Source organism: Podarcis melisellensis (genome assembly GCF_964234715.1).
Source record: "Podarcis melisellensis genome assembly, chromosome: 6".
Classification (NCBI taxonomy): Eukaryota; Metazoa; Chordata; class Lepidosauria; order Squamata; family Lacertidae; genus Podarcis; species Podarcis melisellensis.
In genome coordinates, this window is record NC_138538.1 from 40031458 (window position 1) to 40048553 (window position 17096).

Consider the following 17096-nt stretch of genomic DNA (forward strand, 5'->3'; position numbering starts at 1 on the left):
CTTTTCCCATTAACTGCTTCCCAAACCCCGAATGTTTGCGGTGTACAGTATCTTGGTCCCTCCCCCTTTTAAATTTTGTTTTAGAACAGGCATAGGCAAACTCGGCCCTCCAGATGTTTTGGGACTACAACTCCCATGATCTCTAGCTAACAGAACCAGTGGTCAGGGATGATGGGAATTGTAGTCCCAAAACATCTGGAGGACCAAGTTTGCTTATGCCTGTTTGAGAAGTTTATCATTTGACTTTTAAACTGAACATCACTGTGATGAGCCCGTGAGGATACTTCTCCTGAAAGGCTTTTAAAATACTTTATTATAATAATAATAATAATAATAATAATAATAATAATAATAATAATAATAATAATAATAATAATTTATTATTTGTACCCCGCCCATCTGGCCGGGTTTCCCCAGCCACTCTGGGCGGCCTCCAACAGAAATGAAAAATACACTAAAATGTCACATATTAAAAACTTCCCTGAACAGGGCTGCCTTCAGATGTCTTCTGAATGTCAGGTAGTTGTCCATCGCCTTGACATCCGGTGGGAGGGCATTCCACAGGGCGGGCGCCACCACCGAGAAGGCCCTCTGCCTGGTTCCCTGCAACTTGGCCTCTCGCAGGGAGGGAACCGCCAGAAGGCCCTCGGAGCTGGACCTCAGTGTCCGGGCAGAACGATGGGGGAGGAGACGCTCCTTCAGATATACTGGACCGAGGCCATTTAGGGCTTTAAAGGTCAGCACCAACACTTTGAATTGTGCTCGGAAACGTACTGGGAGCCAATGTAGGTCTTTCAAGACCGGTGTTATATGGTCTCGGCGGCCGCTCCCAGTCACCAGTCTAGCTGCCGCATTCTGGATTAGTTGTAGTTTCCGGGTCACCTTCAAAGGTAGCCCCACGTAGAGCGCATTGCAGTAGTCCAAGCGGGAGATAACCAGAGCATGTACCACTCTGGCAAGACAGTCCGCAGGCAGATAGGGTCTCAGCCTACGTACCAGATGGAGCTGGTAAACAGCTGCCCTGGATACAGATTTGACCTGTGCCTCCATGGACAGCTGTGAGTCCAAAATGACTCCCAGGCTGCGCACCTGGTCCTTCAGGGGCACAGTTACCCCATTCAGGACCAGGGAATCCTCCACACCTGCCCGCCTCCTGTCCCCCAAAAACAGTACTTCTGTCTTGTCAGGATTCAACCTCAATCTGTTAGCCGCCATCCATCCTCCAACCGCTTCCAGACACTCACACAGGACCTTTACCGCCTTCACTGGTTCTGATTTAAAAGAGAGGTAGAGCTGGGTATCATCTGCATACTGATGAACACCCAGCCCAAACCTCCTGATGATCCCTCCCAGCGGCTGCATGTAGATGTTGAAAAGCATGGGGGAGAGGACAGAACCCTGAGGCACCCCACAAGTGAGCGGCCAGGGGTCTGAACACTCATCCCCCACCACCACTTTCTGAACACGGTCCAGGAGGAAGGAGCGGAACCACTGTATGACAGTGCCCCCAGCTCCCAGCCCCTCAAGACGGTCCAGAAGGATGTCATGGTCGATGGTATCAAACGCCGCTGAGAGATCCAGCAGAACTAGGAAACAGCTCTCACCTTTGTCCCTAGCCCGCCGGAGATCATCAACCAGTGCGACCAAGGCAGTTTCAGTCCCATGATGAGGCCTGAATCCCGACTGGAAGGGATCCAAATGGTCTGCTTCTTCCAGGCGTGCCTGGAGTTGTTCAGCAACCACTCGCTCAATCACCTTGCCCAAGAATGGAAGGTTTGAGACTGGGCGATAATTGGCCATCGTGGCCGCATCTAAAGATGGTTTTTTAAGAAGCGGTTTGATAACCGCCTCTTTCAGCGGGTCTGGGAAGGCTCCCTCACGGAGGGAAGCATTCACCACCCCACGAAGCCCATCGCCCAGTCCTTCCCGGCTAGCTTTTATAAGCCAGGATGGGCAAGGATCCAGGAGACAGGTGGTTGGCTTCACTCGTCCAAGCAGCCTGTCCACATCCTCGGAGGTAACAGATTGAAATTGATCCCACACAACGTGACCAGACAGGACTCTAGCACTCTCCCGCCCCGGCCCTGCTCCCACGGTGGAGTCTACTTCTTCCCGAATCTGAGCGATTTTATCTGCAAAAAAATTTGCAAAATCATTGCAGGAGAACATGTGGCCCGTACTGGGCCCCGATGTTACAGGTGGTTCCGCTAAATTGTGAACCACCTGAAAGAGTCTCCTGCTGCTGTTTTCTGCAGATGCAATAGAGGCGGTGAAGAAAGTCTTCTTCGCCGTCGCTATCGCCACTTGGTAGGCTCGACGTTGAGCTCTAACCCGTGTCCGGTCAGATTCAGAATGAGTTATCCGCCACCGGCGCTCTAGCCGTCTCAACGATTGTTTCATTGCCCTCAGATCTGTGGAAAACCACGGGGCTCTCCGGGCTTCATGCAATCGGAGAGGGCGCTTCGGAGCCAAACAGTCAATAGCCCTGGTTAACTCCACATTCCAGCGGGCCACCAGGGAATCGGCTGAAAGGCCATCAACATGGGATAAAGCATCCCCTACCACTCTCTGGAAACCATTTGGATCCATTAAGTGGCGGGGGCGGACCATCCGAATCGGTCCCACCTCCCTGCAGAGGGGATGGGTCGCAGAGAAGTCTAGTTGCACCAGGAAGTGGTCTGACCATGGCACTTCTTTCGTTTCACTTTTACTTAGTGTCAGATCACCAACATCCGTAGAGGTAAACACCAGGTCCAAGGCATGTCCGCGGCTATGGGTTGGGCCAGACTTATTCAGGGACAGCCCCATGGAGGCCATGCTTTCCATGAAGTCCCGAGCGGCCCCTTGTAAGGTCGTGTCGGCATGGATGTTAAAATCCCCTAGGACGACCAAGCTAGGTGTCTCCAGGAGAACATCCGCCACGACCTGAAGCAGCTCGGGCAGGGAATCCTTGGTGCAGCGGGGAGGTCGGTACACCAAAAGGAATCCTGTACTGCCCCTATTGCCCAATTTCCAGAACATGCACTCAGAAAACTGGGTCTTCCCAATAGGACGCCTGGTGCAAACTAATGACTTCTTAAAAATCACTGCAACCCCCCCTCCCCGCCCACATGACCTGGGTTGCTGTGCGTAAGAGAAACCTGGTGGACAAGCAGCGGCAAGGACAGGCCCATCTGCTTCATCCAACCAAGTCTCTGTTACACATGCCAGGTCAAGTCCTCCATCCATGATCAAGTCATGGATGGCAGTGGTCTTATGAATCATTGACCTGGCATTGCACAGCAACACTTTCAGGTCATGTGGGTATCCCTTGCTGATTCTAGTATTCATCCGGTCAGGACCAGACCCAGAGGCAGGGATAGTCCTCAGACAACGACTAAACCTGCCTCCTCTGTAATGACATTAAATTTGACATGGGCAGGTTTCATGATGATAACAAATGCTGGGGATTGGCCATTGGTTGAATTCTCCTGAACAAACCCATTCAGATGTCCGTGGTCTGCTCAAGAGAGGGATACTTCCTAAGTCACATGGGCTCTGTGTCATTGTGTGTCCCGTTCTAGGAAATGGGACTACCTCAAGCTGTCTTGAGAGGGCTGTTTCCTGCCTGTTTTTAATGGTGTTTCTCACTTAAGAATTCTATACCTTTTATTAAATGACCCAAAGAGTCCAGAAAGGAAGAACAAACCTTAAATTTGGAAGAATACTGTATTCCTCTAAAGAAAAGGGAGTATCTGTGGGCACCAGATGCGTCTGATTCAGACGTTGTGGTTAAGTGACCTCAGAAAACCCCCCACTTTTTAGCATACCCTTTTAGAAGGCTGTAGAATTTTTATTTACATTCTGCCATATAATAAGCCAGACTGTTGGTTCATCTCGCTCCATACTGTCTACTCTGACTGGCAGCAGCTCTCCAGGATTTTGGGCAGGGATTTCTCCCAGACCTACCTGGAGATACCAGGGACTGAACCTGAGACCTTCTGCATGCAAAGCAGATGTCCTACCACTGAGCTGTATTCCTTCCACATCTCCCTAACTCTGGTGGATTTTGACATAGAAGCACAAAAACTGTAAATGTCCTTGATCTTTACATGCTGGTTCAGGAGCTGGTAGGATACGTTTGCCCCAGGGTTTTTTTGGGGGGGGGGCGGGCATTTGAGTGCATGTGATGCATGTTGGATTTTGGCCTGTAACAGAAGACTAAACTTGCTCATTGTGGAAGGTTTGCTTGTTCTTAGTCCCCTTATTAAGGGAAAACTGCTTTGCGGCCTACATATTGTGGGTAATAGCCTCAGAGCTCCATCAAAGACAAACACAGTGGTTTAAGGATAAACTGCGTGTTAAAGAGATTCATTATGACGGGATATTAAACTTCCAGTTTTATAGCAACAGGTAAGGCATGTCTTAGAGACAGTAGCGCCACCTACTGTTGTATTTTGGTGTTTCTCTTAACCTGTTTCTTAGCAAAGGTGGATTGTGTTTCAGGCACATGATGGTTAGGGTTAAAGTTCCCTCTCAAAAGAAGTGTATGCTTATTTGTCTGCATGCTTCTTTGCTCTCTTATTATATACATGACTGAGCAGTTGCTTGGTAGAGAGGGGAAATGTTTGAAAGGCAAATAAATAGCTCAGTGGCAGTAATTTGGGCATCAGATTAATCAGTATATTAACTACAATCAGAGTCTAGGGGGTTGGTTTTATTGGAGGATATGGAACAGCATCTGTTTCGTCCAGCTATGTGCCCCCATTTTGACAACCAATAAGAAGGTCTGGTGTGTTTTCTTTGCTGAGAAGGGCTCAGGAGGAAGCTTTGAGTTTGAATGGGAGCAGCAATGGGGACAATAGGTGTCACAGCTAGTTCTTCAAAGGACTGGGGTGGGCACAGGTTTATGCAACCAACTTTGCATAAAAGTTGTATATGCTAATTTATATATGTTTTTCCGGGTTTAGGCCCAAAGCCATTCTGTAAGCAAAGAATAGAAATGTTTTTAAAAGTGTGTGTGTGTCTAGGATCCAGGGGCCATCGAAAAGACCTGAAGCTCAGGTTCTTGGTCAACCCCTTAAATACACTTCTGCCTTATTTTTATGAAACCCGTTTGGAAGGAGAAGGAAGCCTCAGTTCTCCCCCCTCCCCGGTTTTGCTAGCAGCACCTTCAGCAAAAAGCAAAAATTAAATAGAAAAGTCTGCCTCCTTTGCTTCCACATACAGTGGTACCTCTGGTTGTGAACGGGATCCATTCTGGAGGCCCGTTTGCAACATGAAAAGAGCGCAACCTGCAGCGACACATCTGCGCACGTGCTGGTTGCGATTTGCCACTTCTGCACATGCACATGTCATTTTGAGCTTCTGAGCATTCGTGAGTGGTGAAACCTGGAAGTAACCCTTTCCAGTACTTCCAGGTCGCCGCAGGATGTAACCTGAAAGAACATAACACGAAGCAAACATAACATGAGGTATGACTGTAATTTACTTGTTCATGGCTCTTAATGATCATTCCCCTCCCACTCATTTCACTCAATATCCAGCATATACCACAATATTCTATTTAGCAATTCCTAAGTAGCACTGCTGTTCCAATAGTACAGGTATGTAGTAATGGCACTTCACATCTTCCCTCTCCGCAACAAGTTCATTCTTCATGAATGAAAATGCAGCAGGTTGGAAACTTGCTAAGCTCAATCCTATATGTGTTTCTTCTGTATCAGACTTAAGGAGCAGTGGTGCTTACCTGATCTCTGGGTGGTTGTATTCAGTACTATTTTTCTAGAAAAAGAGACTCAACACGGATGTCTCCTTTGTTCTCTTACGATGGCAATAGAGCTGACTTGAGTGGTGCCAGAACTGAGTTCTGGCTGGGGGTGAAAACCCTAGTTGCGTTGCTGTTGCCAGAGGGTGGTGAGTTTGGCTTGGTGCAACCATCCGCAGCTGTGTTTCTTTAAACGTAAGTGCCTGTGAGTTCAGTGGGACTTACTCCCCAACAGGTGCAGAAAGGGTTATATACCCTTGCAGTGCCATCATGTCCATATATACTGTACTTGGAAGGCTGTCCTACTGAGTTTAATGTTTATGCATGTTTGAAACATAAGAACAGCTCTCTGTGATCAGCCCAAAGACCTATCGTTCAGCATCTTATTTCCCATGTTTGCCAACTAGATGTTTCCTCTTTTAAAACCAAACTAGTGGCCATCACCTCATTCCCAGAGCAGTGAATTCCATAGATGAATCATACACTGTGTTTATACTTCCTCTTTTAAGTCCTGACTTTCCTGCCAGTTCACTTCATTGGATGACCTCCAGGTCCAAGTATGATGAGAGATAGAGAAAGTCTTCTCTGCCCACTTTTTGCACGAAGTACATAATTTTATAAACCTCGGTCATGTCTGCTTTTACTCACATTTTTTCTTTTAACTAAAAAGACTTGGATGTAAAGGAGATGTTTTAGCCCCCACTCCACCCCACCATTCTAGTTGTTGTTCTCTTCACTTGTTACAGTTTTACAATGATTTATTTGAGATGTTATGGCTGGAACTGTACACAGTACACAGTGTGTGGCCACACCATAGAGTTGTAGAAAGGCTTTATAATACTGGCGGTGCAGTGATCTGTTTTGTAATGATTGCTAGCATGAAATTTGCCTTTTTCAAAGCCTTTTTTCATAGCAGCTGAAAACTGAGTTGACCTTTTCGCTGAGCTCTCCATCCTAACTCTGGATCTCATTCTTGGTTTGTGAGGATTCTTTTGCCCAAATGTGCATCGTTTTCTATATTTGCTCATCTTTGACTGCATTTCCCATTTTGTGGCCCATTCATCCAGTGACCTGTGGTGCTTTGAAGCATGGCAGATCAGCTGATCCTTGCACTTCAAAGTGCAAGTCCCTTCAAAGATTAGCTGGCTATGGAGCTCCCCATGGGGAACTTAGTGCAGCTGATTCCAGGGAGCTTGAGCTGAGCACCCATCAGCTGATAAGAGCTGACTTCAAACTCTGTTTTTCTGCTGTGTCTGGTGGCGAGAGCAACTCAGCTAGGACTGACTGTGCTATTGGCCAGCCAGTTGACTGACTGGTGGTGAGAGAAAGTCTCCCTTTCCAGTTTACAGTTGGGAGCACAATTTAAGGCTCTTTCCGGACTGTGCATTGGCAGCTGAATCTGCACCTGCCCCTTTCCTGAGGATGTCACGTATGACATCAGGTGTGGGGCAGGTGGGCATTGTGTGTGGGTAAACAGCCTTGTGTCCAAATTGGGATCTGTGCCAAGCCAGAGAAGGCCCGTGAACCAGAGATTCCCAACCCCTGATTTAGCCATGTGGAGGAAGATCATTCTTTATTAGGAACAAAGAAGCTGCTGTTAAAACAAGTTTTGAAGGTGGGAAAGAGTTGCAGTGAGGGTGAGCTACTCAGCGGAGGAGTTTGCTTTATGGTTTCATAGCAATCTAGCAGTGTTTCCACTTCAGAAAATTTGCTACTGATGTATGTTGTGCTCAGTTTTTTTCCCCTCTCTCTCTCTTTCCTTCTGCAGAATGTGAAGCACTGGAAAATGTCCAAGCTGTTAATCTTCTCATCCTGAGCCAAAACTCTTGATTTTTACCAGCAGGCAACGTTTTAGAAGTTGTCCACTGCTGGCTATAACATGGCTGCAGACCTTTTGCTACTGAGCCACAAAAGAAAACATAGGACTCTGAAATCCTGCTCTGGATCATCCTGAGGAGAACAGTGTTAGGTGCGCACAACTCTCTGATGTTGCGGTGCAACGGTGGCATGGCTCAGAGGGCCTGGGTCAGCATGCTCTTCCAGAACCGCAAAGCCCAGCTATTACTGGTCAACTCCCTGACTTTTGGCTTGGAAGTCTGTCTGGCTGCCGGCATCACTTACGTGCCACCTCTCTTGTTGGAAGTGGGAGTGGAGGAGAAGTTCATGACTATGGTTCTGGGTAGGTGGCATTATTCATGTTATTGTTAGATGGCCATTTTCTGTGTGAGATCTAGTGTGGTGGAAAAGAAGTCTACAGTAGTCCCTCTATGTACAATGCGTGCAACATGCCCATTATTGTTGTATGTACAGGGAGGGCCTCAATATGGTAATGACCCCAGAGGAACTGCCAGGCAGGTTTAAGAGAGAACTAGACAGGTTTTCAGGGAATGACATAGCTGTCAACCTTCCTTTTTGCGGGAAATTCCCTTATTCCAGCGCCGTTTCCCGCTGCTTCCCACTGCTATCCCAGATTGTTAGATATCCTGTAGACTGTTCCCAGGACAGGTAAGGCTGCTCATCCCTTATTTTCAAGGCTGCTGATCCCTTATTTTAAATCTGAAAGTTAACAGCTATGTAATGGTGAATTCATTTTGGATACCAAACCTGAGGGCTTCTAAGAGTCTGAATTCCAGGGGGAAGAGAAGACAGTTTTAATTGTGCACTGGAAACTGGGGCTTTATCTGTAGTGAAATGGAATCTCTAGATATGGGGCACACTGTAATGCATGCCCACTTAGTGAAACTTGAGGCCTAGTTTGCATGTCATGGTAAGCCACTAACTATGAGCAGTAGCCAAGGTTTAGTCTGGTTTGGGTGGTACAAGAGGTACAAGACTAAAAAATAAATCAGGGAGCAGCAAAGTGGCTGTGCATCTCTTCCTGCAGGTTTGTTTTTTTTAATGCTATGTTTTTATGTTGTGACAGTGACTGGCCCTAAGTCACCCAGTGAGCCTCATGGCTGGGGGTGGGGGGGAGGTTGGAGCCCTCCTTTTCCAGGCCAAAGTTTGACTGAGTCTCTCCCCAGATTATGTGAGTGATCTCATGGGCCTGCAGAGTGACTATCTTGTCAACTTCTTCCGCCTGATGAAACGATGTTCTTTTCCTCCCCTTAATTCCAGGGATTGGGCCAGTTCTGGGCCTAGTGTTTGTGCCACTCATCGGTTCCGCCAGCGACCAATGGCATAGCAGCTATGGCCGCCGCCGCCCTTTCATCTGGGTCCTGTGTCTGGGAGTTTTACTGAGCCTTCTGATCATCCCTCATGCACAACGACTGGCCAGCCTCATTGCCTTGGATACCCGATCCCTGGAGATCGCCTTCCTTATAACGGGCATTGGCCTGCTTGACTTCTGTGGCCAAGTCTGCTTCACCCCTCTGGAGGCTCTCCTCTCCGATCTCTTCAAGGAGCCCGACAACTGCCGGCAGGCCTTCGCTATGTACTCTTTCATGGTTAGCCTGGGAGGCTGCATTGGGTACCTGCTGCCGGCAATTGACTGGGACAGTAGCTTCCTGGCTCCTTACCTGGGGAGGCAGGAGGAGTGCCTCTTCAGCCTCCTCACCATCATCTTCCTCAGCTGCGTCTTGGCCACTGCCTTTGTCACGGAGGAAGTGGTAGCTCAGGTAGAAGTGCTGGCAGGCCCTGCAATGAAGGATTCCTCCAAGTCCCCGCCTCTGGCCTGCTGCTCTTGCTGTCTTCCAAAGAACTTTCTGAGGACCAGGCATCTGGTCCAGGCCTTCAGGAGCCTTTGCGCCTTAGCCCCACGCCTGCACGGAGTCTGCTGCCGCATCCCCAAGGTCATCCGGCAACTTTTTGTGGCCGAGTTGTGCAGCTGGATGGCCCTCATGACCTTCATGCTGTTCTACACGGACTTTGTTGGGGAAGGACTGTATCAGGGAGTTCCCAGAGCTGAGCCAGGCACAGAAGCCAGGCGACACTATGATGAAGGTAATTTGATTTCTTGGGGGGGGGGGTCAATGTTTTATGCTTATGTCCTTCCAATACAGCAACTTTCAGTACCTAGTCCTAGACCCTTTGAATTATGCAACAGGAAAACTCTTTCTCTTACCTCTGATAACTTATGCAAGAAAAGCAGACTTTCATAAAGTTACCCTTTCTATTTACTGCAAATTCTTGGTTCTTGCTCAACGTGGGATTCTTTTGGAAGGAGGCAGGAAGTGGAGGGAAAGAGGAATGGATGGTGGAATGAGGCCAGCTGGTTTCAGTGTGGTCCTGTGATAGTGTTGGCTCTAGATCTGGGAAACCAAGTTCTAAAACCTTATTCAGCAGTGCAGTTGCTGAATTTCCCTGGGTTAGCGATCATCCTTATAGCCTGAATTCCCCCGCTGTGTTATAAAGGAATCTTTTCCCCACCCCAAACTTCTAAAGACAGGTTTAACCCCCCCCCCAAAAAAAACCCTGGGAGACTCATTGGCCTGTATAGTCATTTCTATGCGTGACAAGAGCAAAGTTGGGGGATGGGAAATATGTGGCCCTCTAGGTGTCCTCTGCAATTGGCCATGTTAGTTGGGGCTGATGGAAGTTGGAGCCCCAGTAACATATGAAGGGCCACAGGTTCCCTGTTCCTGGTCTATGTGATGTGAAAGAGAAGAGCTCAAAAGCATACGATGTGCTAGCCACATGCAACTTGAGACTATCTTTCTGCAACCACTGTCTTGTTAAGATCCTATCAGGAGCGAACTTTGGTAATCTTTTACAATATGGTGCCCTGTGCTAAACCAAAATTTGGTGCCCTCCAAATGGATCTTTGCAGTTGTGGATCTTCGCAATTTTGTGTCCTCTCAGCTTGGCACCTTGTGCGGTGAACTGTCCACGGTGCCCTAAATCTGGCACCAATCCTATGACCCCCCCATGTGGTGGTGGGGAAAGACACCATTCTCATTTGTACAAGAGAGTTGTGGGTGTGCCTTGTACAGAGTAATACTAGATCAGAGTACAGTGGTACCTCGGGTTACATACGCTTCAGGTTACATACGCTTCAGGTTACAGACTCCGCTAACCCAGAAATAGTGCTTCAGAATAAGAACTTTGCTTCAGGGTGAGAACAGAAATCATGCTCCAGCGGCATGGCAGCAGCAGGAGGCCTCATTAGCTAAAGTGGTGCTTCAGGTTAAGAACAGTTTCAGGTTAAGTACGGACCTCCGGAACGAATTAAGTACTTAACCCGAGGTACCACTGTACTAGGTACTAGGACGCGGGTGGCACTGTGGGTAAAACCTCAGTGCCTAGGACTTGCCGATCGCATGGTCGGTGGTTCGAATCCCCGCGGCGGGGTGCGCTCCCGTCGTTTGGTCCCAGCGCCTGCCAACCTAGCAGTTCGAAAGCACCCCCGGGTGCAAGTAGATAAATAGGGACCGCTTACCAGCGGGAAGGTAAACAGCGTTCCGTGTGCTGCGCTGGTTCGCCAGATGCAGCTTGTCACGCTGGCCACGTGACCTGGAAGTGTCTGTGGACAGCGCTGGCTCCCGGCCTATAGAGTGAGATGAGCGCACAACCATAGAGTCTGGCAAGACTGGCCCATACGGGCAGGGGTACCTTTACCTTTACCACTGTACTACTGAACTAGGTCCGCAGTAGGACCAAGTAGAATAGTAATGACTGAATCTTGGACAGAAGTATATTTATTATCTTGCAAACCAAGACCATTTTTGCAATGAAGAGGACTGAGCCAGGGACCTCATATGTACAAAGCTGTACAGCTTTTTAATTGCACTTAACTAAAGCATGAAATATAGCTGCCATCCTCCAGTACGTAAGGTCACTCCTATGGAGCATATTCTCTGCTCAGTAAATTCATTTGCTGACCTGGGCTCCTTTGGGAAGAAAGATGGTATATCAGATTAATAATGAATAAGCAAAATTGCCTTTCGTAAGAGCAGCTTTGGACATTATTTTGCCATGAAAGCTCCCTGTGGAGGTTAATAAGGAAATCTGGAGTGTTAGCATCTCAAAAGGAATTCAGCATTTCTTCTGCAGACTTCCCCAAGCTGGTATTCTCCAGACATTTTAAACTACAACTCCCATCAGCTCTAGCTAGATTCCCTTTTATGTTGCATGGACTTTGGAGACCAGCAAGGAGCAAAGCCAGAGATAGCCAATTTGCTGGCCTCCAGATCTTACTGGGGCACAACAGCTATCATCACTGGCTACGTTGGCTCTGGCCAAAGGGAGTTGTGGGCAAACATCATGCAGAGAACACCTGTTGGGTACCCCTGATCTATTGCCTCTTCTCCTTAGCTTAAAAAGGTGCTTTGGTAATAGGCTTTCTTGAATACTTCTGCTAAAGCTACTTGGCCCCTTGCCTACCTGTTGTTCTCATATAATAGTTCATTTCAAGGTCTGGGTGACCCAGCTTAAATGTAAGTAATATTTAACATTTATATCCTGGTGGTGCCTTTGAGGCTCTGCAGAATTGGAAGGTCAATTGTGTACACACAATGATGCTCAACAATCTCAGAGCCATGGCCAATGTCAAGTTGTTTTATGGGAAATGCATAAAGGAAAGTCCAAGTCTTCAGAGGACATTGTCCTATAAACTAATAAACAAATCTGTGGATGTCTTGGACTATACTTACCTGCTTAAATGAACATGTTGACAAATCCTGTAACTGAAGTCTACTTAGGCCTGACTTACTGCATGTAGGTTATCTGTTGGTTCTGCCAAGAGGAGTGACATATGTCTTCTGGACTCTGTGCTGGCCCTTCCTGAAGCATATTTCGGTTTTAATGCATTCATATTTTTATCCTGCCCACCTCTTAATTGTGAAATCGGAACTTCTATACAGGAACAGCTAAGAAATGCTTCTTAAAAATTGATAAGACTAAAAGCTGAACTAGCACTCAAAGCATTGCAGCTATTTGCCTTTATGAACCTGGCTATCTTGTTCATCTGGCCCCTGGTTCTTCTCCATTTCACCCAATGTACACACGTCTCTTCTCAGGGATTCGAATGGGTAGCCTGGGCCTCTTTCTCCAGTGCATCATCTCCATCATCTTCTCGACAATCATGGACCGGATGGTGAAGCAGTTTGGGACACGAATGGTCTACCTAGCCAGTGTGGCCTTATTCCCGCTGATGGCCATCATCATGTGCTTCTCTCAGAGTGTTGTCATCGTCACTGTTTCTGCCGCCCTGACAGGCTTCCCTTTCTCAGTGCTGCAGATCTTGCCGTACACACTGGCATCGCTTTATCATCATGAAAAACAGGTGGGGATGTGTATGTATATGTGTGTGTGAGAGAGAAAGTCCAGAGAGTCTTGACCAAAGTGGTTTTAATAGGGCCTAACAACTATGTGAGGGACGCAGGTGGCGCTGTGGGTTAAACCACAGAGCCTAGGACTTTCTGATCAGAAGGTTGGCGGTTCAAATCCCCACAACGGGGTGAGCTCCCATTGCTCGGTCCCAGCTCCTGCCAACATAGCATTTTGAAAGCACGTCAACGTGCAAGTAGATAAATAGGTACCGCTCCAGCGGGAAGGTAAACGGCATTTCCGTGCGCTGCTCTGGTTTGCCAGAAGCGGCTTAGTCATGCCCGGAAGCTGTACGCTGGCTCCCTCGGCCAATAAAGCGAGATGAGCGCCGCAACCCCAGAGTCGGTCATGACTGGACCTAATGGTGAGGTGTCCCTTTACCTAACAACTATGTGACTCATGTCTCTGAGCCATTTACATCTTGGGATAGATCAGCCTTCTTTTTTTGCTCCAGTAGTGGTAGTGAAGATTGAATAATCCATTGGTTTTTAAAGCAGGAGTGGGGAACATTTGGTCCTCCAGATGTTTCTGAGCTCCTACTTTCATTAGCCCTAGCAAGCAAGGACAATGGTCAGGGATGATGGCAGCTGCCTTTTACAGCGAGATTCTCAATGACCTCGATGGGGTGCTTCCGGCCTGGGCATCAAATGTGGCCCTCTATTTCTGTCTATCAGGACCTTGGGGTTCTCACTTGCCAAAACCCCCTCCCCAGGCAACACCCCCATTGGCCTTGCTCTGTGCCCTCTTAAGGGGCTTTTGCCTGTCTAGAAGGTCACCCTGGACTGTGATATGGGATAATGACTCTTGCTTGCTTAAATGGAGGAGTGTGTATACAGTCATACCACGGAGGTCGAACGGAATCCATTCGACTTCCAAAACGTTCGGGAACCAAGGCGCAGCTTCTGTTTGGCTGCAGGAAGCTCCTACAGCCAGTTGGAAGCTATGGAAGCTGCGATTGACATTTGGGTTCCAAAGAATGTTCACAAACCAGAATCACTTCCGGGTTTGCTGCGTTCGGGAGCCAAAATGTTTGTCTTGCAAGGCGTTCGACTTCCGAGGTACGACTGTCTGTGGAAATCTCTGAATTTTGTGCTGACAGGATGTTTACTTAGCTCTGCGTTGGATGCAAGCCATAATCCAATGTTTTAATAATTCTAACTATATTACACTCTCACTATAATCGTGTTAAACAGTTGTTACAATGCTTACATGTCACTGTATTACCTAATTGTCGTGCTATTAAGTGATATAATTACAGTATTGTTCATCTTGTTCAGGTTGTGCTGGAGGCAGATGTCCCTCTCCTTACTGAGTTATCCCCCTCTTGGGAGAATGTTACTGCTCTCTAAGCTTCTTCCTCCTTTGCCTGTTGTCAACCCTTTGTGTCTATTTCCATCGTTTGTTTGTTTTTGCTTCGCCTCTTTTCCCAAGTGAGTTACTCCATAACAGCTGCTAGCCCAGTGTTGTGAGAGCCTTCAGACTAAACATCTCTGAAGCTTCATGCTCACAAGCCGTGTCAGATACTACGCTTGATCTTAGCCAAAAGGCCAAGTAGTGTTACGAGTCATGTCAGTCAGTTCCATTTCACGCACTCTGTTGAATCATGCTGAAAATACCATTGAGCAAGGAACACTATCATTTTTTTCTAACTGGTTGACTTCAGGTAGCACCTATTTGATGCAGTTAGTGAAACACTCTTAAAAGACACCATTCCCCCTCCCTCTGTTCTCCAAATGGTTATGGATCTATTTGGACTTTGGAGTTGGTCTTAGCTGGGGAAAGATTAGATTGTCTCTTACGCCTTGTTTTAAGTCCTTGTTCCAACAGACTGCTGCTGCTCACCAACTCAGCCGCCATCTTCTATAGTCTGGGTCTTCTTCAATTTCTGCTAATGATGTGTCAAAAGAGAAGTATTTTGCTGCTGCTGCTGCAGCCACAAAAGTGCTGCCTTCTACAAGGTGTTGCTCTGTACAACACTGGCCCTGTTTTAACTGCACAGCCCTTAAACGGGTTGTATTTTCCATGTATTTGGAACTGAAGTGAACTCCCGTTTCCATCAAGCACTGATCATTTTCTGCCTAGTCTGTAGCAAATTTCACATTCTGTTGCGCTCAATGTTGTTGTAGGGCTGCATTACAGCACCTTACCTTTCCCCCCCGTCCATTTCAGATATACTTGCCCAAATATAAAAGTAAAGAAGACGACGCAGCTCAGCTGGAGAAGAAACACGGCTTCCTCAAGAGCCACCTTCCTGGACAAAAAGTGACCTACCAGAATGGACACGGCGGAAGCCTTTTCTCCCCGCCTGTCGCAGGCTCGGCTCTGTGCGTCAGCTCGCCCTGTGAGGTCTCTCTCATCATGATGGTGGGAGACTCGGACACAGCAGCAGCAGCAAGTCGAGGCATCTGTTCGGACTTGGCCATCCTGGACAGTGCATTCCTTCTTTCTCAGGTCATCCCCTCCCTCCTCATGGGCTCCCTTGTCCAGTTCACGCAGTCCGTCACCGCTTACATGGCATCAGCCACTGGCTTTGGCCTGGTGGCCATTTACTTTGCAACCAAAGTGATCTTCGACAAAAGTGACATGGCCAAGTACTCTGTGTAGGAGGGGGAAAGGCTGCCGATTTCGCACATTGAAACGGGTCAACCAAGAAGAGTCAAGTGGTGCACATTGCGGCCTCTTTCTCCCTGCCAGGTTGTGATGTAATGAGACGTGCAAAAAACAGAAAAAGAAACCCGGCTCCCTCTGGTTGAAGGAAAAGCAGTGCTAGGCTGATCTCAGGGTATCTAATGAAAGGGAGTCTGGTTTACTGTTGTCTGTTTCTCCCTAATGCCTTCATTGAAGTGCCTCTGCACAGAAGCCTGCAGCAGACGCTTGCGGGTGTGAAAAGTAAAACGCCATCCTTTCTGCAACAGGGTACTTGCTCTGATAGCTTTGTCGCATGGCATGGCGGGATGGTGACACAGTTCAGGAAGGGACCAAAGCTGTAATTAACCTCACTTCTTAAGCCCCTGCTCACACCATTGCAAATGGGAAGGGGGTGGGCGCTGAGCTGCATTTGCTGGACTCTCTCTCCAGAGCTGTGTGGCCTGCCAGCCCCAGCCCCAAGCTGTCTGAAGCAAGGGAGCCCGCTTGGCACGAGTAGGCTTTCAGCAGGATTCATTAACATCGCAGGCCCTGTGCTTCAGACATGGACACAATTGCCCTCGCAAGCCAATAGGACTTTAGTTGTGCCTTTAATACATTGCTGTTGCTTGGTCTTCATGTGGGAGTACTGAGTCGTCACACCCATGTAACATAACATTTTGGGTATTGGTGTGAACCGGGGGGGGGGGAGTTGTGAAGGAGATTGCGAATGGGCACATCTGTAGAAACAACCCCTTCCCCATAGTAGCTGTTCCAGATGTGCTGCAGGTCGGAACCCGAGATCAAGGTGGTATAAATAAGCTGAGCAGGGCTCCGTAGGAGGGGGCTTGTTTAGCAGAGGATGCTGTGGTTGAGCTGGCGGCAAGTCTGCAGTGGCGTGACGGAAATTAAAACCGTGGTCATCACCCGATACTTTCCCCTGTGTATGCCCCAAATAGAGCTTGCTGTTTGTGCAAACAGAGAGGCTCGCATAAACGTAGGTTGACGAACATGCTCCTCTGGGGGAACCTGGCTTTAAGTGACTGACTGGCGCAAACACATTACACTACCTTCCACTGTGCAGTCCTGAAAAAAGAGGCCTAGTGTGCCAGCAAGGTTGAAAAAATAAAAACCTTGCTCCTGTTAAGGTGATGTGGCCAGCCTGGTTGTGCTAAAGGGCTCTGTGTTGTTGTTTTTTAAAGCACCACCCAACTGTGTTTTTGTATACCACAAGGCAGGCTCTAGGCAGAGGTTTTTTCCAGTGTGTGATCCAGTATTTCTACCACCCAGATAGTGTAGAGGCTCTCCTTAGATTGAGCAAGCTATGCAAAGCAAACTGCTCTCTTTTTAAACATATTCTGTAGTTGTTGTCGTTGCTGCAAAGCAGTTTTCAATGAGCCGTTTGCAGAGCACCATGCAGTGCAGGCAGTTGTAACATGGAGAGTGTGGAAATTGCACA

The 17096-nt window shown here is 47.9% G+C and overlaps 1 protein-coding gene across 2 annotated transcripts in view; it reads left to right on the plus strand.

Annotated features, from left to right (window-relative positions):
* Positions 1-16342, plus strand: part of SLC45A3 (solute carrier family 45 member 3) — a 45670-nt gene extending 29328 nt beyond the window's left edge. For both annotated transcript variants that reach the window (XM_081916381.1, XM_081916382.1), the window contains exons 2-5: positions 7515-7925; positions 8864-9688; positions 12703-12968; positions 15182-16342. In XM_081916381.1, the coding sequence (XP_081772507.1) occupies positions 7733-7925; positions 8864-9688; positions 12703-12968; positions 15182-15616 (1719 nt within the window). In that variant the 5' untranslated portion in view covers positions 7515-7732 and the 3' untranslated portion in view covers positions 15617-16342. The remainder of the gene's footprint in view (positions 1-7514; positions 7926-8863; positions 9689-12702; positions 12969-15181) is intronic.
* Positions 16343-17096: the final 754 nt, after the last annotated feature.